This window comes from Zootermopsis nevadensis, unplaced genomic scaffold (genome assembly GCF_977971745.1).
Source record: "Zootermopsis nevadensis isolate Lab colony 2312 unplaced genomic scaffold, Znev_1.0 Znev_ptg000005l, whole genome shotgun sequence".
Lineage (NCBI taxonomy): Eukaryota > Metazoa > Arthropoda > Insecta > Blattodea > Termopsidae > Zootermopsis > Zootermopsis nevadensis.
This window is the reverse complement of record NW_028259137.1, coordinates 345576-369379: the sequence shown is the minus strand read 5'-3', so window position 1 is coordinate 369379 and position 23804 is coordinate 345576. Positions and strand designations below refer to the sequence as shown.

Genomic DNA, 23804 nt, shown 5'->3' with positions numbered 1-23804 from the left:
AATTTTATATTTACCCTTTCTTGTTGACAGCTGCCAAGTGAATCACTTTTCTTCTGAGCCTTGCTACAGGTCCTGGTGTTCAACAAATTTGGTAATGATATTCCGTGGGGTCAAATCGGTTGACTTAAATACCACAACTTTGTAGATTATGTACAAAAATCTGTGCAGAAACTACACCTTAATATTGAAGTGAGTCTGATGGATTTATATGAAGTGATTGTAAATGATCTCTGTACTTACAAATATTTATTTTAGAAAATCAAAGCTCTTATACTTACAGAAATTTTAGGACATAAATGACATTTAAAATTCACAATGCATGCTTTTATTATGCTTGAACATCACTCTAGTTGTCTTGTAGTAAGAGGGAGGTGCCACTATTTTAGCCGAAATTGAACTGCACACTGTTACTTGTTATGCCTGTTTACAGGTGAGTACAGATGAGATCGAGTCACTTTACAAGGAACATTCTGTTCTGATCGTCATCCTTTTTATACCTACCGCCCACTTTTGTATCTTTGTTGATGGTAAAATTTCCTACCGCCCACCGGTTCCGCACTTACTGCTCACCGCCATGAAAGAGGTACAGCTCAAAGACAGTGATGGCCGGTGGTAAGCCCTTTGGCTACGGAGCTCATTCGTTGCTCCCTCATCCACGAGTATACTTCGAGAAGTGTCCGGTGAATTATTATCTATATTCAAAGTTTAGAGATGGAATTCAAAAGTAAATTGCAAAATCATATTTTAAAAAGTCAAACTTGCGACGTTGTTAGCAATGTATTCGATATATGGGGGAAGAACAAAATTTGTAACAACGGACAAAAAACCCCACCGCCCACCATGAAAGCTTGAATCGCTCACTAGTGGGCGGTAGGGACCAGGTTGATGACCCCTGCTGTAGACTGTACATCACTTTGTCTGAACAGTAAATTTTAGTTGTTTTCTGTTACTTATTAAGGCATGAAGTTATGCTGGAATTCCTAGTGACAAATAGAGAAAGGTTCATGTTGTCAGTCAAAACATTTCTAAAAATCTGGGTTATTTATTTAGGTTAATTTTTTGAATTTACATTCGCATTAGCAGATCATGACAGCATATATCCCCACTTCTTGATACTTTGACTCTGATTGTTTAACTTTTTGCTTGCCTGTTGCAGGAAGCCCAATCATTTTGCTATAGGTTTTCTGATAACAAGTCTGGCTGTTTACAAAGAACTTGAGTATGTATGTTATGATATAGGATGAGAATCCAGGGATAGTTGGCATACGTGACTTTTCTTCTATTTCATGCATTAGAGAAAAATTTGTTCGAACCTCTTAACCATGCTGTCATTCAGGAGTCCATTTGATATGTATCAGTGTTCTGGCCTGACAAGAAACCGAACTTTCTGTTATAAGTATCAAGGAACTAAATGAACTAGCAAATTGACATCTTCCTATCCCACTGCACCTAGAGTAATTTATTTGCCAATTTTGTGTGCTTACCTTTTAATACAGTGACCTACCATTCAAAGTTAGAACACATTATGCAATGGAAGACCATGGGTTGAATTCAAGGGCTCCAAAATATATAATCTCTTGCTGTAAGTAGCCATCAAGTGATTGAACCAACATATTTACATGTAGCTGTCCCACTGTGTAAAAAAATGTGTTTACTACGGAATTCAGATCCAACCTGGTACAGAGTAAAAACCAAGATGACTGAGTGACTTGGTATTTATTGTTTGAGTGTGATGTTATATCGGGGGCTGAAGTTTGAGGTCAGGGGCTCCAGATTACTTCAGATACCTTAGTGAATTAACTGTTGTAAACTGCTATGTGGACTTCAAATTCTTGCACACGTTCCACTAAATTTTGGTCAGGTAATGGTATTTGGTAGAAAAACCTATCATGTTGCTTTCAAACTCATTCTTCTTCTTTTTTATGTTAAGTTTATCATAATTCTTTTCTCTTTTCTTCAGCAGAGTCCTCAGAATGAACATGAACTTGAGCACGGTGGGGGACATCCCTATTCCTGTGTTGTATGCAGTAAAACATTCCGTTGGCCAAGTGGTCTGAAGCAACATCAACGCACACGCAGTGGAGAGCGTCCATATACCTGTAATGTGTGCAATAATTCGTTCCGACGGAATCAAGATTTGAAGATACATAAACTTGTACATAGTGGTAAGCGGCCGTATTCATGTGACGTGTGTAATAAATCTTTCGCTTGGACGAGTTGTCTGAAGAAACATCTTTTCTTACATCGATATCCTATGATGTGTGTGACAGATCATTCAGCCAGTGGAGTCATCTGAAGAGACATTAGAGCATGTAATATGGATAGTGTCCATGTTTCTGTGTGTGTATGTGCACTAAACAGAGTGATCTCAAGAATCATTAATGTATGTATTGGTGTCTTTCCTATCGTGTGTAATACGTTGTTTCATTGTCAGGGTACTCAGTGGAGACGTAATTGTATACACAGAATCCGTATCAGATGATTTCTGCTTTGAGTTTCCGAACAAATGTCATCTAATTCATAACTGATGTGTGTGTAAGAACATGTTCTGGAACTGGTGTAAAGTGTTGCAAAAGATGAAATGTACTATGAAAAAGTGGTAGAAATGAACAGATCTAAGAATTTCAGTAAAACTTGTCAACATTCACAGCCTAAGATCTGTGATAAATTTATTAAGAAGTTTCATCCATTATTAAGTGGTTCTTATATCTGTCATAAAATGCCATCACTTCATGGATGGCTTTAATGAAATCATTCTGAAAGACCGAAGATGTGCCCTTGAAAACAGTGGCTGCGTCTAACTGGTCACTCAAAAGAGGATCATAATCTTCTAGCAGTTGCAAAGATTCTATAGATTTGCCTCTATCAAGGAGTGATTCAGATTGACAGTAACCTCTAAATGGCAACAGACAACCCTTTCAATCATCTAAACCAGTGGTCTCCAACGCGGTGCCCACGGGTGCCATGGCTTTTTTTGGGTGCCCGCATTGATACGGAAAGAGGTTATACTGAATGATGAAGGCCGTTCAACCATGAACATTATAAAATCAAAGCACAGATCTCTACTTACTGATGCCCATCTTGACGATTGTTTATGAGCAGCAACATAATCCTACACTCCCAAATCTGAAAAAATGGCCGATGAAATACAGTGCCGAACATCACACTAACTTCCCACTTGAGTAATAATAATTGTACTTATAAAACCACTGGTTTCTTGTATCATTAAACGTCATGTTGTTTTGTGTATTATTTGGTGTCCATATCTTATTTGTCCAGAGAAAAGAAAATTTGCCTTTGTTAATTGGTTAGTGCCCGCCACGATCTCATAAACTCTCAAATGTGCCCGTAGGCACAAAAAGGTTGGGGACCACTGATAGAAACATTTCAACATTGTATTTTTCATTTTTTGAGAAGTTGTGTGGTTAGGAGAGGCCCCTCAAATAGAAATATTTAGCTTTACTCTTCAAGCTACAAGCATGGCCATCTAGGCAGTTTTTCTAAGATTATTACAAGCCATTAACCATGAGTAATGCAGCTAAACATACAAATTCCTGGGGTACATGTACTTGTTCTTACATACATTCTTAAGGCTGGTTGAAGGTGGGCTGAGTCTCCCATATTCTATTATTTTCATTATCTCCTTAACAACAGTTTCTTCTAAAAAGTATCCTGAATAACATTTTTATCTACTTCCCACAAACTCACTGTTTAGTGCCAAAAAAAATATTCTTAAAACAAAGGGACTAATTTGCCATCATTACAAGAATCTTGTATGAAAGGAGAAGTACCTGCACACAACACACCTCAACTCAGTCACAGTCATTCTGTGCTTAAGGGCAAATTCTCTTTTTTTCTTCTCTCTGAAGCAAGCATGAATGCGAAGACTGGAACCTCTGGTCCAGTGATGAAACATTCTGCTCCTCTAGTGCATGAAAACGTGATCAAATGGTGTAGCAGTCAGGCTGCATAATTGATAAAGCCACATCCATGCAAACAGTAAAGCTTGTGTGGAAAGGAGACGAGAAAACATCTCGTATTCCTCCAATTTTAGTGGACTGGTGGCACTCTACTAGCCACACCACTGAGAACATTAACCCTTACCATTTCATATACGTGCATATTTATTTAATAAGGTTTCAGTACATGCTATGATCTGAAAACACGTCTAGTTTGGTGTACACATTGCATATCTATACTTATTTTATGCTATTGCTTTGAAAGTGGATTAAGAATTTGGTATCATACAAAGAATGTGCAATGTTTTATCATCAAAAGAACTTTGTCTTGGCTCTCACACCAGTCACATGTCAGATCATCCTGAACATTTGTGGTGGGCAAAGTGGCACTGGAGCAGTTTCTGTCAAAGTTATTTGGCTTCCCCCCACTGCTCCATACTCATCTGTCATTGTTATATAAGGGGTGTGACAGATGTGACCAAACAAATTATCATTCCTTTGGTAAGAAGTTTGGGCTGGGACCAAGCATTTGGCTGGGATTGTGAAAAAGGTAGCTTTTATCATCAGAAATGCTCATTAAAAGAAAATGATTTCTTAAACTGTGTTCCGGGTATGTCTAATACAAATTAATCAATTAAGATGTTTGCATTTAAATTGTTAATTTCTTAAATTACTTATTAAGAATCTTTTACTCTGTCCTTCACTTTCACTCTCTACAGCTAAGAGAAGAAGGGCATAAGAGACAAGCTTGGAAGAGTCAGAAAGCTGCTTTTTATGTATTGTTAAATTTTCATTTTATATTAATTCGCAACATGTGCAGTGACAGCACAACAAATGCATATACAATTAATTTGAATTACCAAAATGAATAACAAACATCTCCGATTATTTTCCTCCAGGAAAGTGGTATCTTCCTTTCCTAACAGAGGCGTAATGATTTTACGGTTTCTCAACATCGCCATATAAAGTATGAATATTGCTAATACAATTTTCCATTAATAAGATTGTATTAATACATTCATAAAATTGACCACTGTGAACAGGTGGGTGAAAACTGAATGCCATAAATAAAAAAATACTGTTGTAATAATTTAATAAATAAATAAAACAAATAAATGTACATATCACCAAAATCACAAACAGTCCTGCATAACACTCCACATAAGCACGCATCTTGAACATTTATGTAAGTTACTAGACAGTTCACGATAACAACAAATTATTTGTTCACTCAACATCAGGATTTCAATAGATACATTATAATTTGTGTGACCAAATTTCGTCATCGAATTCCCTTAAACATGCTCAGAGCAGCCTTAGAGTCTCTTACCTCTTTCTTCTTCTTGGCAGGATGAGGAGCAAAACATTTCCACAATCTTAAAGTTTCATCTGCACCAGCAGACAACACTGTGCTTCCATCTGGAGACATAGCCAGTTGCAATATCCGTGCTGTGTGTCCAGTTAATTCAGCAACCTGAAATTAATTCAAGACTTGATTTAATTAACTTAATGCTCTAATTTTATTGATAAAATTATGCAAGGACCAGTTCTCCAGCTTTGGGGTTTGCCAATAAACTCTTGCAGTAAAAATACAAACTGACTCTGCCTGCAGAAGGTGGTACTGGTATTCGTATTGTGTTAGTGTTTTGTTTGGATGACAAGATACAGTCTGACATTTAGATGAAAAATAGTTTATGGAAATACCTTATAAATTTGTACGGGGGCCACAGAAGTTATTAACGTCTGTGGTCCCTGGACAAATTTAAAATATTCACCCAGTGCAATGATGAAAATAAAAGAGTTTCAATCCAAATTAATAGGCATTTAAGGATCATAATTCTTATGTTAAATAGTAAAATCCTGAACTACTAGATTAATGGCAGCAGAGATGTGACTTTTAGGAAGCATAGACTGATAAACTAAAAGATATAGGATACAAAATTATAAAAATGAAAGAATCTGAGTTAAATGTTATGGAAGAGAAACCAACATGGCTGCATAGATTTTTAAATAAAAAAATAATTATTCACTTAATGACTATAGATGTGCTACTGTACCTACCAAATTTAACAGTGCATCAGCCTAAGCAGTTATGTACTTTCTATAGTCATGGCAGTCAAGGGGTCTTAAATACTGTAAATATCCAGGATTTACCTGAGACTTAGTGTCGATGGTGTTGAAACAACAACCAGTATTGCAGTTCCAAAAGCGAATGAATCCGTCACCTGTTCCACCACCGCTTGCCACTATGCTAGGCTGCAATGGGCACCATGCCAATGCCTTCACAGCTGCTTTGATGTGCACTACAAACAAACACTGGAAATTACAACACAGCAGGAAAATAAGCATCTCTCTATTGGAATGGAATGTCACAATTTTTGCAGTGCAATTCTACTAAACTGAAAACATGTTTGTCATTCCCTTGTGAAAATCATTTGTGTGTCTAGAGCAATGATCATGGAGAAGGAGAAGGTCCCTGAAACACTGGTGATTTTTAATCAACTGATGTGACTGACAGTCCAAGAATGTTTGACTAAAATATAATCAAGTTAGCAATACTAGAACAGTTTCAAGATCCAATATATGTCTACAATCGCATTTTATTATTTTCATGGAATTAATAGGATATCACAAATATGAAACTACATCGTCAAGTATCCACTTACCTGAGAGAATTTAAAGGTTGGTGTTGTGAGTAAGCTCGTCCTGCAACAACTCGCCAAATGTACAGCATATTGTCATTTCCACCACTAGCTAGGTACCTGCCATCTGGAGACCACTTTAGTCCACAAACCTGAAAACAGTGAAGTTATCAATAACACACCTAATATAAATGACGTTATGACCGTGGAAGTTTTCTCAAGAGACTGCATGCATGTCAATACTTTAATCTAAAACCAGAGGTTAAAGAGAGATGGGAGGGGGAAAATGCACATTTGTCAACGTGACATAGCATTTTAGTAACACTTATCTGAAACAGTGCCTTTTTATAGTGGTCTGAAATCAGGTTTTGCAGCTTCACTTTAACTGCAAGGAAGATGGAGAGTCTCGGCTGATAGGAAACAAGGAGCTAGAGAGAATTTGGGTAAGGAGAGAGATTATAAGTGGCCCTTTTAGGGCTCTTTTCAATAGGCGTGGACCATTTCCATCTCCCTTCTTCATTCCTCGTCTCTGGCTGGACAATCACTGTGGCCTGGTCCTTTTGGCTTTGTGCGCTTTTTAGACAATTTCCGGCATCCTGATTTTTCGAAACTTGTGAAAAATTTGATTTTTTCCCCAAACTTTTCCGTATCCGATCCCTACTGGAAACGGTCTGTGCCAGATTCGGATTGTTTCTCGCCAGTTCTCTGCCGGACTCGGTCTCTGCGGGACCCGGTCATTGAGGAGTTGGCCCGGCAGAGACCGGGTCATACATCGGGTGGCTCGTGTAGAGACCTGGTTCATTAGAGACATGGTACATCAGAGTCCGGTTCTGGCAGGGATCGGGTTGGGAGAATTTTCATATTTTTCAAAATTTTCGAAAAATCAAATTTTTGGAAATTGTCCAAAAAGCTTACAGAACTAAAAATTTTGAAAAATTTCAACTTCAGAATTTTTTTCAAAAATTTGGAAACTATTTATTTTCTTCATTTATGACTATTGCGAACTTTTTGAAAAGGACAACATTATCGTCTTCACTGGCATAGGAACCTCTATTCTCACATATCTTAACAAATGTAGCATATTCTCTTATCCTTTACCATATTTTAGGAAGTTGCATCTACCCAGAAGCTCTCGAGCAGCAACCCGCGAAGGAAGGAAGGGGCAGTAAACGTGCATTTTATACACATATGGCAAAGAATGCATAATAACGCAAAAAGTACGGGACATTTTCCAACAGCTCTAATTTACAATGCCAACATCTCGATGGATGGACACTATCTACTCACTTGGCTTACGAGCCTTCTCACCTTGGCTATATTCCACAGCATCAATAAGCTCCTACGCTTTCAAGCTTACAGTTGTTACCCTTAAAACAACATATGAGCAGGGTATACAAAGAACATGAGTGGGATTCGAACCCACGGTCCCAGCGACCAAGTGGCACAAGGCCCACGACTCAGACCGCGCGGCCACTGAGACGGCTCTATTAGCAATTTCATCTCTTATTTCGCAAGCCAAGGCCTACTCAAAAGTTCCCTATGCTTCTTTTACTGTTTTCATTTCACAAGCGCTCAGTTACGAGACTTAAATAAGAAGTTTAATCATGATTAAAGGCGAATGATTATTAATGTTTAAATATGACAAAGTTAATTGACACGATTACATCCTTGTAATTAACTGCACGCGAGTATTTAAAGAGGCAAGAGGAGAAAGGAGAATAACGCGTACAAATACAAAGTTAAAGGCAAACAAAAGAAGTGGTTCGTACACTCGCAAAGAACGCCTGAGAACGCGACACCCAGGATCTTCTGTCGGCACAAGCCGAAGGGCGGGAGACGCCAAAGGACGTCAGATAAAACGAAGGAAAGTCTTAATGCTTGAAAGACGAACAGCCCAAGAAATTAATCCTCGACGCTAATGGTCGCTCAGCTAGTCAAATATCCCTACTCTTATATGTAAAAACCCAAATTGGATTACAGTTTTCAAAAGAGACCGTCATTGATTCCGGTGTTCAGCCAGATAAATCCAGTCCACATCTTATTCCTGTAAGATCCATTTTAATATTATATTAATATCTATGCTTTGGTGTCGAGTTATCTCTCCCTTTCAGGATTCACACCTAAATGCTGTACAAATACCTCGTCTGGCTCATGCATGCAACATGACCTAGCCATTTAAGCAGCGGGATCATTTTGTTTTCTCTGAAATTTAATCTCCTCTATATTTTCACTAGGGAAGTTTTAATGAACAGCTATATTCGTGAAAGAAGCTTGACTTTAGCACTTCTATCTCAGTACCTGGTGTTCTTGAAAAGAATGTTACACGTGACAAGCTATAATAAGTTACGTGGAACCGTTTATCACCTACTGCAGGTGTGCAAAGTAAGCCCTTCGTAAGGAATTAATTTGATTAATGTTTTTCAATGCTATAAAACTATAAATTTACCCATTCATTGAGATGAAGAACACACGGACGAAAATTTAAATGTGTAATGAACCCTCTGACTAGTGGCGGCTCGTGAGTATGAGCAGTGGTGGTGCTGCTCAAGGGGGAAAACTCAGAATAGTTTTTATCACATAACAATATAAATAAATTAAAAGTAAATTTACATCAGGAGAAAACCCATACGTGCTCGACGACGTTTTAACTATTTGTAAGTCCAGAAGAGGGCGGCCATGATTTTTTACATCACTTTTTCACTCAAACAATTTAGAAAAAGTAATTTGCTGTGATTATGATACACTTTCTTTGCTCATTATCATTATCAGAACAAAAAATAGTCAGCACACAGAATTATTGAACACTCATTAACAATAACCACGAAACAGTTTGTGATACAGAAACCAGTCTAAAACACGTGGTATACCGGGCAAGCGTGTTTACTATAAGCCGGCTGCGGGGACTGCAGCTCCGATACGCGCTGTACCAGTGAACTGCCCCTCACTCCACCGCCCGCCGAGCTCCCATTTTGAACGGCTAGCCGCGCTGAAATCCTTGCAGCCGGATGATAGCCCCGTTCTGCTTCGCACTCCTCACCCGTGGACTTACTGTCCGTTCAGCCGATTAGTGGATAATGACAATGTAAGGGGCAATATTAAAATAATGGCATAGAGGAAATATAGTATTATAAATTACATAAACGCAAAACAATAATTTTTTTCAATTTTTGAAAAATTATAGGGGTGCTGCAGCTCTTATGGACGGACCGCATGTGTGTGTGACATTTCTTAAGCCTTTCGCTGCCTTCTCAGCGTCTAATCCACGCTCTCCGTTGAAGTGTATCGGTGAATACCGCGCCACTGCTATGCGCACTGCCGTCAGACGCCTGCGCGATGGCGCGAATTTTAAATGTATATTCGAATATTATACAATCTTTTTCGCACTTTTGCACAGCGTATCAGCAGCTGAAATTTTGTGTACAATCATTACTAGATGGGCTCTGTAGACGAGCAAAATTTCAGGTTTGGTTTCGACATGACCAAATGGACCATTCCCTAGTAAGAGGGATGTTGGTGCGAGAAACGCAAAGTAATCTGTACAGCTTGCACGTGTAAATGATGAAAGAAAATACTTAAAAAAACAATTAAAGATCCAGAAGAGGACATTTAATATGACGAATAGACACAGTTATACAAGAGTAAATGATAAATTGGCATTCTCACCACAAATAAATTTATAAATAACTTCCCGAAATTAGCAGATGCAGTGAATCAAAACGAGAAAAAGCACAGTGCCCTATAGATAGAGCGATGCACTTCACACAAGTGCAGAAAACCACTGCAATATCTGGTATAAACAGAAGAAAGAGGCACTGTTTGCATAAACATTCAACATAACCTGCATGCAAGGAACCATACGAGTCTGCTACTACTTGTCTATGAGTCAAATAGACATAGAGAAACAGGAACAAAACTTCTTTCAAATAGCTGACAATCTAGAGAAGTTTATAAACAACATGAAACAACCGCACCAAGCATAAGAATGTACAAAGTACGGAGATTAAAAACATTTAACAAGTTTGAAATATGAATAAAATGAAGCTTTCACGGCGACTAAGTATAATAAATTAACGTAAGGCAAGTCGATAAGGTCAAAAGACAGAAAAAAACAAAAAACACGAACGTCTCCAGCAGGAGAGGAAAAAGTGGCGATGGTCATTGTGGTGCTGGTGATGGTGGTTATCGTGGCACTGTTAGTGGTCATGGTTGTAGTGATTGTCATGGTCGTTGACGTGGTGATGATGGTCGTCGTAGTAGTAGTCCTTCAATCGACAGTCAGCATATATTCTACTCTATGTCTCATAAATCCACTCTGCCTGCAATCCCCTCCACTCCAGTTCCCTCCAACCACATGACCGCTGTAATGCCCATCGCAGGCACTGGGCTACATTCCGCCGCACTTTTCACAGCCTACACTGCACCCCACTCCTGCCAATTGTGTTTCACAATACTCCGCTCAACATCATTACTCTTCACCCGCACCCAGTCCACACCCTGCACTCAACTCAAACGCAAGCCACCCCACTCCACCCACAATTCACAACACAGGAAAGAATTGGACTCCAATCCACGGGACTAGAACCGCTCTCCACTAGGGCAGTAATCTCCTCTCTCCTGCACTACACCATCACAGTGTTTTTAACTCTACACCACTACGAACAAATTCCAAGAAAATCAACACGCATATCGCTACTCTCCACTGCACTCAGTCTGCAATGAATTTTGCCAATTATCCACTCCAAATCCCACACTAAATTTTAATCGACCAGAACTACATTTAATACAGAATAACAGCATTTCATTTCATGCCACTATGCCCGCACTCCACTCTAATATAATCAACTAAAGCATTCCCAAACTGTAGACGAATGAACGTCACTCAGCCCTCACATAAGTAAACTCCGCTCGCTCTCAACATCACTTCTCAAAACTAGAGTCTGCTTCTTAACTCTAAGCTCACGCCGCTTTCTGCCTCAGTGCAATGGGAACAGTTCAAGATGAAGCAGCGTTTCTTCTGGTTTGCTTTAAACAAATAATTTATGATAATGCAATGTAAGCTTTCACCTGGATATGGTAGAAACCCGTCAGCTCATAAAACAATTTCTTATTGAAATTTGGTATCACCAGTTTAAGGAAACTGGTAATGTTTTAAGATGGAAATTCACTGACAGGTCTGACGTATGAAAAATGTAAAACACATTAGACAGTCGTGTAGATGAAGCCCCAAGAAATCAGTCATGCATTAGAGTTTGATGGTGGAACACCCTTAATCCAACCTCAAACAAGGTTTTGTAAATGTTGTAAAATCAAGAATCTTCATCATGAATCATTAAGCTGTAAGCTCCCTCTATTGGTCATTATCTTTGCCATCAAAATATCACTAGAAAAAAATTTATATTTCGCTGACAAATTTTCATTTTCACTAAATAAATGCAGTTACTAGTGACACAACAAAGAGCAGAACTTCACTGGTGGAGGTACTAGATTTGTTCCTTTACACTAGATTTATTAAATTTCTTCAAAGCAGATTCCGCCAGTGAAGTCTGTGCACGGACTGCAGGCATTGTTCTGACTCTTCTAGAGACATGCCAGTGCAATCCCTTATATTCAGGAACTTCAGATTGCTACATCTCTGTCTAATTGCTGTAAGGCTTGCATCTGTCAGCTTGGGGCATCTCTGTGGAGGAGATCGTACCCATTATTTAGCACTTGCAACAGATAACAATCACACTGCTATGTATCAATTATCCAGAGAAGTTTAAAGAAAATTGTAAACATATCATATGACAGTTGCTTGTGTACTGGCCACGATAAACACAATGCCATCACTGAGCAGATTAGAAATGCAAAATTGTAATATTTCACAGAATAACAATTAATTACATATTATCTTAAGATGAACTCCTTCATTTGGAATTCAATGTCACTGCAAATTTTCCATATCCCCAAATGGTAATTATCTTTAAATACTTTATTTTTTGCATATATATATATATATATATATATATGGTTTTTATTTGGAAGATACTTTTATGGGGAGATTTGTAATGTATCTGTGAAACTTTAATTTGATAACCCATTATGATCTATCACAGATTCTACTATTAAAATGTTTTATTTATCTTATTTATTATGATTGAAAATACTTTGCTTAGTTTCAGATCTGAAGGACTTCTCTATAAAACATGTTTTATTAAAATAATTTGATAATCTGAAGTAATCATGAGGAATCACAGAAATACAATCCTGGGTTCTTGCTTATTAACTTTATCAGCATGTGTTATGTGCCAAGTTAACTTGCTTGCTATAAAGTGACATGTACCTCCATTTCAAGATGTTTCAGTCTCGACAAATGCGTCACAAGCTCAATAATGCCACTGTCTGTGATTCTGTCACAAAAGTTCATTGAAAGGGTTTCAATGCTTGGGTTCTTTGAGCCCAGATCTGAGATGCCTGCATCTGTTACCTGAAAGCAGAATGTAAAATGTACAAAGACAAAATAGCATTGAAAATTTTGTAAATGATCATTTTTATCAATCCCCTTGTTCTTCTATACAAATTTATCAAAAGCGAAGGACTTTGTGTTTGAGAAGAAAAGGTAAAATATCAAGAAACCCAATCAGAAGCAAAACATATTAAATTCCCTGATGAAACTAACCTGCCAGCAGAAACTCAGATTTAAACGTCGAAGTTTAAGAAAACTAAAGGCATACTTAAGGCTGACATCTGTGATTCTTTTGCAGCCATACAAATCTAGTTCTTGCAAACCTGAGGGGAAAAATAAATAATTACCATATATCAGTTTATCTAATGATATCCTTAAATTATATGATCAAACAAACGTCTGTATTTAAACATTAACATTTTCTGCATACCTTTCAATCTAATAATTGAGAAACCATTTTCAACTTCTTCTCCTCCTGTTCTCAACCCCATCCCTGTGAGTCCAGCATCTGTTACTTTGCGACACAATCTCAGTTTGAGGGATCGAAGCCACACTTGGTGTTGGAAAATGGCCTGAACAGACATGTCTGTCACTGCATTGGAACAGCTTCCAAGGTCAAGATATGTTAGCCTAGGAAGGTTCTCTGCTATACGACACAAAGTTCTCTCACATAAGGGAAGTCTAGCGAGATTAAGTCGTTGAAACTGCAGATTTACAGAGGAGCAAAGTCCCCTCTCAATGCCCTCACCTGATACCTGACGACACATTGACAGGTTTAAATTTACTAATTTCTTGAGATGACAGAGTTCTGATATGCCTGTGTTTGTTATGGGATAGCATTCCCCTATACTGAGCATCAAAAGGTTCTTTAGGTTGTGACAGATAGCTATAAGAGAAGGATCACCAATGACACGACAATTACTTAGATCTAATTTAGTGAGACTCTGTTGGTACTCTGTGAGTCTGAGTATGCCTTCATTGTTCAGCTCTTTGCAAAAATTAAGATCCAGAGTTTCAAGATGTAGTTCTGGTACTTCTGCTAGTTGTGACAATGCTGCATCATCAATGCCCGTGACACCAAAACTCAACTTTGCTTTTGACTCAATGTGTTTTAATATATTAACGAATGTCAGAACACTTTCTGATGCCATTGTGTAGCCAGATTCTAACATGTCACCAGGATAATATTCTTTACACAGCTCTAAATCGAAAGAGATATGACATCTTGTCAATGACAGATCTTCTAAATTGGAAGCAATTGCCATAAATCTATTGAAAAGGGCATCCGACAAATTCCAATTTGAATCAAGTCTTAGCTTCCTAAGTTTGACAAGAGTGTTACTAAGCAGAATAACATCAGATTTCTGCTCCAGAACCCTTCCTGACTTTAAAAGATCAGGACAAGCCCTCACATCGAGAGTTTCTAAATGTGAGCACTTTAATAAAATACGTACAATGGTCTTTTCTGATATATCACAATCTTCTATGGAAAGAGACTGCATTTGTGGACAGAATCTATTCCAAAATTTGGTTAATTTTCTTCCTAGTTTTACGTTTTTGAACACAAAATGCAGAAATGTTCCAAGACTATTTTCAAAGACTTGTAGTGGTCTAGTGAGGTCACCACACAATACTACTCCTTCATTGCTATGCAGTTTGTGGTATTTTGATGCATTATGCCACAAATGGCACACTTGCGAGGCACTTATTCTGTCTGATAAAGGCAGGAACTCCAGGATATATATTATAATCTGGAATATGAAAACAGTTTAAAATATAACAATGACGAGGCAATGAAAAAAATTTGTTTTAGTAGAATGTTTTTAAGAGGTGACCACATAAGCTTCAACTTTTAAAAACGAAAGATTAAAACACACGTCACAATAAAATATTCAAGATCATAAACTACATAATCTTATGCATAACTGATTAGATGCCACTGCAGATGTTGAGAATCCTTACCTCAATGGGAAGTTTAACAAATTCATCGCTTTCAGTACTTCCAAGTCTACTTTCACTTGAGATTGTTATGACGGACTGCATGTCAGATTGCTGTGTGTCTGTGTAATGTCTGTTATTAATGCAATTAACATGGATACTTTTTTGAAGACCTTCAACATAAGTGTTTCCTGCTACCAGCTGATTTTCTAGTTGCACATTCCGTATGTGGTTTAGTTTTATATCATGAGATGGCATGGTGGATGCTATGATGCAAACTTTTACCGCTAGCTGTCTCGTACGTCTGATTTTGATGAACATGTTTGTTGGGTGTTTTCACGTGAAGGTTGTGAATTCCTTAGGGGACCTGCTCCAAAACAATGTTGGTGAGTGCGGCCGCCTACTCGCTTTTGTTCAATCCTTGGGGTGAAAACAACTCCCTACCAAATGGAAAAGCTAATTGTTACAGGAAGCGTGCGGTCTCTCAGACTGACTGACACCGAGCTGTCAAGCGAAACATCTGATCCTTCACTACCCGTTATGCCACATCGTAAATTGCCTGGACGACTACAACGAAACATTCTTATAGTTTAAAAATATTCATGATATAAATGGACATTTTGAGTTATTTTTCAGTTTTATCCGCCCTGTTTTCATTTCGACTATACATAACATTAAACATCTCCGTTTTTAAAATCCACGTGGTTACGGACGAAATTCAACCAAACGAAAACATGTCAAGAAACGTCAGTGACAGTTAATTTGCATCAAACTAATATGTGTAATCTGCTAATATTAATACTGTTTTTGAGTGGTCGTTTAACTGAAACTAGCAGAAAAACAAATGGCTGTGACAGCTGTAATGGTGTTTGTGGTTAGAGTATACATACGATGCACTGATTGTTTTGTTCATGTTACGGTTATTGTTTAAGAAACAAAGGGGAATATTTCACTGTCGTTGTTTGGTGCGTAGGAGCGAACTGTGAGTTTGTGACATTTGAACATGTGTTTCGTCATTCAGCTATTGGTTTTCATTCACGGTCTTGTTCGTTACACTGTGACATTCAAACATACTAATTTTTTTGACGTGAATACGTCTTTAAAATCAGACCGACATATGGGATACCAGGACGGAAACGGCGATGTAACGTTTGCAGTGTGATCCATTCCGACACTATAACTTCGTTACTAATAACACGATTGAAATAAATATGGTCTCGTTCGATCGCGTATACGACTACGATGCGAGCGTGACCTTGAGTTGGCGCCACGCATGCGCGAGGCGTGATTGTGTCGGGGGGGGGGGGGGCCCCGCGGTCACTGGCGGCCATTTTGGGCGTGGGTGAAGATTTCCGGGCAGTATATCTCGCGACTCCGATGTGGTCAGACTCTGATTTTGGTGCCAAACGAAAGATCTCGTCTAGATCTGTCGATTTGAGCCATAAGAACTTTGTAAGATATTTGTTGGTGACAAATCAAAAATTAGTCGTGAAAAATTTAAACTTTCTGATGTCGGCCCAGAGGAAATACAAGCAACGAATCTCATCGGAAAGGGCGTCTTAACAGCCATCGATCAGTACCGCCATGTCTGTGGCGGAACGAGTAAGGCTGCGGTCACACTGCAAGCGTATTCGCGCGAACTGACGGTCGGGCGTTATCGGGCGAGTTCGGGCGAACTACCAAACACGTTACAAGGCCTGTAACCGGTCACAGTGCAAGCGAAGTTATCGCTCGTCGTTCAAACATGTTTGCTTCCATTCGCGCGAATAGACGGATACTGAAAAATTAATTCATCTTGTGTTCAATGAGAAGGCTTTGTGGGACCAAAAAATGAAAACTTATCACAACAGAGAGGTTTCAAGGAAGTTATGGCAAAACATTAGTGACTAAATATTGCAATTTAAGTTTATTACAAACTCTTCCTTGCTACACCAGTACAAATTCTACATTTATGTTTGTTGAAGTAGTGGATTGTGTGTGGCACAGATAATTAGGGAACGCTGAACTGTTGGATAATGCTACCTTCACTACTGTTAAAATACTTTTTAAATGCGTCTCCGATGTCACAAGCCTGTTGTGCTGACCTATTATTTGATAGTGATTGATTATATTTATTATGCTCGCATTTTGTGGTGTCGACGATGTAATAGATGGATCATAAATACTTTCCTTCTCAATAATATTATTATGTAACAAGCATATGCACTTTACGATTAAATCAGCTTTATCTGGTTCAGAGTAATTGGCTGCAATTATACCGAAGGCACTCCGTGCTCTGGAGAGTCTGTAATTATACATGTGTTCTTCCCTTGATAAAGCTCTTTTTGAATATGGTTTCATCAGATAAGTATTTAAAGGATACGCGTCATCACCTAATAAAACATGAAGTGACACATCAGTTTGAGGAAGATTTGCATTTTGTGGCAATTTCAATGATCCATTTTCGAGGGGTATGTAAAAACTTGATGCAGCGAAGGTTCCTCCATCACTCTGTTTTCCGTGCCAGCCTATATCAACACACACAAATTTATAGTTTGCGTCACAAACAGCTTGCAAAACAATGGAAAAAAAATATTTGTAATTATAAAACTGCGTCCCCGATTTTTCTGGACATTTCAAACGGATATGTTTCCTATCAATGTAGCCCACACAATTAGGAAATTTTCATCTATCAAAGAATTCAGCAGCGTTCTGATGGTGAAATACAGTTTCGGAAATTACTCTGCTTTTATATTGCTTCCTCAGTAGCATTTAATATGTACTGGTATGTATTCAAACGGTTCTCTTCCTCAAGCTCCATTTTCATACTGAAGGCTCGCGCCACAAACGTTCGCGCGAATACGCTTGCAGTGTGACCTCCGTGCGCTGGCCCTAAACGGTGCCGTTTGGACGGTCGCCGTATATGTGTGAAACGGGCCTAAGACGGTTTCGGGAGCGTCGGAAAGTCGACGCGGCGCGCGCGCAAAACGACGATTACTAGCTAAGACTCTGTATATTTGTTATGCTAAATAAAAGCCATGTATCCATTTCGTTACTTTCATTTCATTCCCATATCCCGAAGGAAATATTACCCGCTAACGCAGACGTATTCACGTAAAACCCACGGCCGTGTCCCCGACACAGCCACACCCCGATTTTTTCACTACAGAACAGTTGGTTGTATTGCTAAGTTCATGAAGTCATAGATGATGTGTGAGTGTAAACGTCACTGTTTTGGTTTCGGACTGAAGTTTTGTACTCAGCACTGGACGTCATCTTCCGTGTTGTTGTTCTGGGTTGTGACCACGTGTAGACTAGTAGTTAGATATGAACGTTTCAGAGAAACATACTGTTTCCATCTTCAAGGTTGGAGACCTCTCTCAATTCAAACAAATTATATCATCACCTTTATCAGGTCGGAGTTTGTGAGATCTGCTATTTGTGTTCCAAGATTTCTTTTGTTTAAATATCTTATGGTAAATGACGAATCATCATCATCATCATCGTCATAACCTTCAACAGCGATAGTAACACTTTCTTGCTACATGGAGCCGAGTCCTTCCTCAGAAGAAAAAGACCGCTCAGCCAATCATTAATTTCCCAACACTTTATGGAATACGTAAGTTTATTACCGTGCTCACAAGAGCCCGCCACTGGTCCCTATTCTGGGCCAGATGAATCCAGTCCATACCACCCCAACCTATTTATCTAAGATCCATTTTAATATTATCCTCCCACCTACGCCCAGGTGTTCCAAACGGTTCGTCGAAGTCCGAGGCCACGTGTAAAATTTCGTAACAATTTATTAATTTTACGGGGAAGAATTGTTAGCCCACGCCCAACCCCCAAGCTGGAGGCCCACTCCATGTCGGCTGTCCCCAACTGCTTATTGAATATATTCGAAGTTGCCCTCCATATCTGGAGGAGCGTTATTAGTAGCAACGCAGATATTGAAGAGAAACGAGATATTTTGTTTGTTGGGCCATGAATTCTGTTAGTGCTAGATGGTTCTCATTTTTAGAACTTTAATTACTCGAAGGTAAGTTAGTTGAGACTTGTATCGACCGAGCAGGTGTAGCACGCGGAAAAAGCTCACAGTACAGAAATGTTACCTTCAAATTCAGTGGACTCGTGAGAGGGAGGGGGAGGGGGTGTGTGGTTGGGGGTGGTGTGAGGGAATCGCAATCACAACTTAATTGCTCGACCAATCACGTTCGCTGTTAGGACGACACCACCCCAATAGAAAACGTAAAATATTTATTATGTAACGTTTGTATTACACTCGTCCACAGTTCTAATTGCTTTGTGTCAGTTTTTGTTAAAAGACGCGTTGTTGCTGGCCGGGATTGAAATGTCGACGATGTTTTCTGCTTAACAACTTGCAGATGTGCAGGCCCCAGCAGCGGCTTCTGTCTGATATTTTCATTGCCTGACTCGCAGTCGGTCTTATCGTGCGAAAGACCACACCCAAGTTAAAATCCATGCAATAATATTTTAAAAACGTCTAATTAAAGGTTTAGTTGCACATTCCTCTAGTTCGCAAACTTGGCTTGTTCTGCGCAGACAGAACTGCGCTGGCGTTACAAAAGCTTGAGGTCGCAGATCAGCGTTTTGCGTGGCATACCACGAGTACCTGATCAAATTTCGAAATCGAGGGGATGGAAACTGATAATGTATAAATGAATGCATTTTCAGTACCTCTACTATGCGTAAACAACAATAGTTAAGCTTCTAGCTCCTCGGAGACTAATCTTTCACTGCCCTCTCAGCTCCTGGCCTACGCCCTCCGCTGCAATGTACCGGTGAATGCCGCGCTGCTGTCACGCGCATGCGCTGTGGCGCGAATTTTAAATATGCATTCCAAATTTGAGCAATTTTTTCGCACCCTTGCACAGCGCATCAGCAGCTGAAATTTTGTGTACAATCATTACTAGATGGGCTCTGTAGATGAAAAAAATTTCAGGTGAGGTTTCGGCATGACCAACCTAACCATTCCCTTATAAGACCCAGAAGAAAACCATCTTCCAGCCAACCGTCGTATTTAGACAGTCGGCAGGCGCTGTGTCTGTTTCAGAGTCTGGATCTTCAGCTGAAGACATGATACCACCCACAACAGGAGGGGAATGTTCCCCAGTTCAAACCGCCACTGGATCGTCATCTTCAACACCACCTTCACTTATCCAACATTCTGATACCGACGTCGCTACCAACAGTAATCACAAAGGCAAGAACCGATTTCAGTGTGTCACACTGCGAATTGCATATTGCCTTTAAACATTTTCCCGAAAAGATGTATTCACACATTCAATGAATGAAATTAAGACATTTGAATAAACTAAACCTTCCGCTGTTTTGTGTATCAGAATAATTGGAGAGACATGGCGTTGCCATCTGTTAAGTGTCTTTAGCTTTATTTCGTCTGCAATGCGTTGCGATCTATCGGGACCGGGTGAAATACCATTAGCACACAGCACAGGGACATGTCTCGTCAGTCAGCGCCATTTTGTGATTACAGTTTTGAAATAATCACCCATCCTGGATTTTGCTTCTACATTTTACAATTTTTTCTCAAATTTCAGTGAAGGTAAGACCTATTCATTATTCATATCCACTTTGTTGAATGATGCATGTTACAAGGTGTTTTCTTGAAAGTCTTAAACACAATATTTTTATTTATTTTCATGATATCATTTTTGGTGGGATAATCCTAATTTGAAAGAGTATACTCGGGGCAGGATGGGGTACACAGAGAATAGGATAAAATGACAAGTGAATGTAATGTGGGGAAGTCTATTCACAGTCTATTGAAGGGTGGATCCGGTATTCATCTTGCTTGAAATGGGACCATAACTCATGTGTAGGTGCTGATAGCCATGATGATGAAGAGGCGCACATGTGTGCCGTCTGTGTCTTCTCGCAACTTTTCAAACATATATGAACTATACTCCGTCTTGCCCCGAGCACGGGGCAAAATGGGGTAAGTTATATTTTTGTAAAGAAATTGATATTTTTAAAAAACTGTAACTCTTAGAACTAAAGTAATAAATCATTATAAATCTCAAATAGGCAATAAATCCACACAAGGTTTCCCCATGTGTTCGTCTTTGTTAATGTCCCTTCCACATGCCTCCAAAATCAAGTTCCCCGTTCTGCCCTGGGCTGCTCTACTGACGTACAAAGAATATCATCATATATTACTAACAGCTACTCCGAACTTAATTTTGCATTGCGAAATGAGAACCACTATATCTGATATAATATTGATAATCATATACTTTTTAATAATTACATTATCAATACTGACGAAAATAAAACCTCGAAAAATCTTAATAACTGTTACACCGAACTAAATTTTGCGTTCGGAATTGAACAGTCACTATATTTTATACAGACCTGGCACTTATACCACTTTTTAACAATTACAATAAATATTCTGACTTTGATGTAAGCTCAACGGTTATTAAAAATAACTACACTGACAATCACTCAATTTTATATACCATTGACGCATTCATCGCCTTTTAATAGTTCAAAAATCAATACCGACGTACATAAAGCCTCAACACACATTAATAATTGGTAAACAAGAAAATTGTTTTGTTTATAGTATTGATACTTATACGGCATTTTAATAATTACAATATCAATATTGACTTAGATGAAGCCTAAAACACAACATTAATAGCTACACCGAAATACATTTCGCACTGGAAATAACGAACAACCACTTTATTTTATATAATATTTACACTTGCACTGCTTTCTGTAATTACAATATCAATACTGACGTAGAAAAATCTCAACCATATATTACTAGTGGTTACACCGAACTTCATTTAGCATTGCGAAAAGAGAACCACCACTATATCTTCTATACTATTGACACTTATATAACATTTTAATAATTACAATATCAACACTGAAAAGATAAAGCCTCAACACATTTTAATAATTGTTACACCAAACTAGATTTTGCATCGAAAAAGAGAACTAATTTATTTATATGCTATTCACATTTACGCCTCTTTTTAAGAATTACAATATCAATGCTGGTAAAGATAAAGCCTCAACACATAATTTAAAGCCACACCGAACTACATTTTTCACTCGGAAATGAGAACGACCACTTCATTTTCTTTCAAAGTATGACAAATATTGTGAAATAATTACGCTTAAAATCATCGTGAATATCAGTGACCACTAATATCATACAAAATAGATCATGCCTACTCCGACCCCAATCCAAGAAGGTTTTAACATACCGAAATCTGAAGCAGCACAGAGGCATGGACAGGCACAGGAAAATACGTATTACGGGATAAACATTCCAAATAAGACGAGAAATCCTGTAGCCCTGCAAAATACAACACCATGAAGTACTCTCAGAATAACTGAACCTATTAACTCGCAATGACAGAAAGCTCAAGACAACCAAGAAACACAGAAATCATTAATAATTCACACAGCATTTGCAATCAAACATAATGTAAAAAACTAGGGATTTGTGCTCCGTACCGGAATAAATACACACAGCATACACATAACCTAAACTAACCTCTACTTACTTGACATAACATAACTTAACTTAAGCTAGACAGCAACAACCCAACCTAACCTTAACCTCACTTTATCTAATCCCTCCCCATAAAATTTAATTTTAAAAGTTACGTTATTTTATCTCCGCGCACAGTATATTTTATAAGCATGATTTTGAGGTCGTGCAGAATGCCACAGTTTCATTATAAGTTTTCTTCCCAATACGTCAAATGGACTCAGCTGGAGAGACGGAAGGAGAGACAGACAGACATGACCAGCTTATAATTCGTCCCCCAATGCACAATGTACGACGAAAGCATAAAGAACGTCTTAAATAAACTACTGAAAGCGAATAGATACAAGAGCGGATGTTCGCAACTGCAAGGTCACAACTCTTGTCTGAATTCTTCTTCTTCTTCTTCTTCTTCTTAGTGTGCCATATCCGTTCAACGAATGTTGACGATCATTGGTTTATTGACAGCAGCTCTGAAGAGCGCAGCGCTTGATATTTGTCCGAGCCACTGTCTCTGGTTTTTCAGCCAAGATGTTCTTCTCCTTCCTGGACCCCGGTTTCCTTCGATTTTTTCCTGAATTACCAGATGTAGGGTATTATATGTTTCTGGATGCCTCATTACATGGCCGAAATAGGACAGTGTTGATGATTTCCTTCTCCTTCCTCATTCTGTTCATGACCTCTCCATTAGTGATTCATCCATCCAACTTATCCGATGCAAGCGTCTGTAGACCCACGTTTCAAAAGCTTCGAGTCTCTTCAAGGTAGCATCTGTAAGATTCCAAGACTCCACTCCGCATAAGACACAAAGAGAACACGGCGAAGAAGAAGGTCCTGAGACGCGAAAGAAGGCGGATCTAGATGACGTGGGGCAACGAAACGAAAGGAGAGACAGTCCGACATTATTGAACTTATCCAACAGAACAGAACGAGGAGATGCATCAAAAGCCTGGCTTCGACCAAAATAAGCAGAGTCAAGCAATTCCTTTAAACAAATGGCGCTTAAACGTCTGCTTGTTCACACACTAACAACAACAGCAACAACAACAAAAATTTAATGTCACTGAAAAAACATTTGGCCAACATCCCGAGGCAAACTTCAGAAAACAGCCATTCTAGGAGCATCACACATCATTCGAAAGAGGATGATGTAAAAGACATAATAATGCACGTGACGCATATTAAATAACAAAATGTATTCCGGAAATAGATGGTGCACCATCTACCTCGGGGGCAAAGTCTGTCTCAGGTACACAGAACTAAATACCCTGGAAAATGGCGGATAGAATAAA

General features: G+C 38.8%; 2 protein-coding genes across 7 annotated transcripts in view; one reads left to right on the top strand and one right to left on the bottom strand.

The window, feature by feature from the left end:
- The window catches only part of LOC110839578 (uncharacterized), a 39455-nt gene extending 34848 nt beyond the window's left edge, over window positions 1-4607 (top strand). Inside the window, exons 11-12 of the mRNA XM_087343250.1 lie at window positions 31-189; window positions 1961-4607. The gene's annotated coding sequence lies outside the window, so the exon portion shown is untranslated. The remainder of the gene's footprint in view (window positions 1-30; window positions 190-1960) is intronic.
- Window positions 4608-5035: 428 nt separating this feature from the next.
- On the bottom strand, window positions 5036-15581 carry LOC110839579 (jmjC domain-containing histone demethylation protein 1). 6 transcript variants are annotated; one of them, XM_087343241.1, is made up of 8 exons: window positions 15009-15570; window positions 14501-14797; window positions 13477-13618; window positions 13260-13369; window positions 12924-13067; window positions 6626-6753; window positions 6114-6262; window positions 5036-5433 (listed from the first exon to the last, which is right to left on the bottom strand). In XM_087343241.1, the coding sequence occupies exons 1-7, from the start codon at window positions 15303-15305 to the stop codon at window positions 6211-6213; spliced, it is 1170 nt and encodes a 389-aa protein (XP_087199367.1). In that variant the 5' UTR covers window positions 15306-15570; the 3' UTR covers window positions 5036-5433; window positions 6114-6210. The 6 variants fall into 6 exon arrangements, with proteins under 6 accessions (XP_087199367.1, XP_087199363.1, XP_087199368.1 ...); XM_087343237.1 differs by having other exon boundaries at window positions 13477-14797; window positions 15009-15575; XM_087343242.1 differs by lacking the exon at window positions 14501-14797 and having other exon boundaries at window positions 15009-15566.
- Between the last annotated feature and the right edge of the window lie 8223 nt (window positions 15582-23804).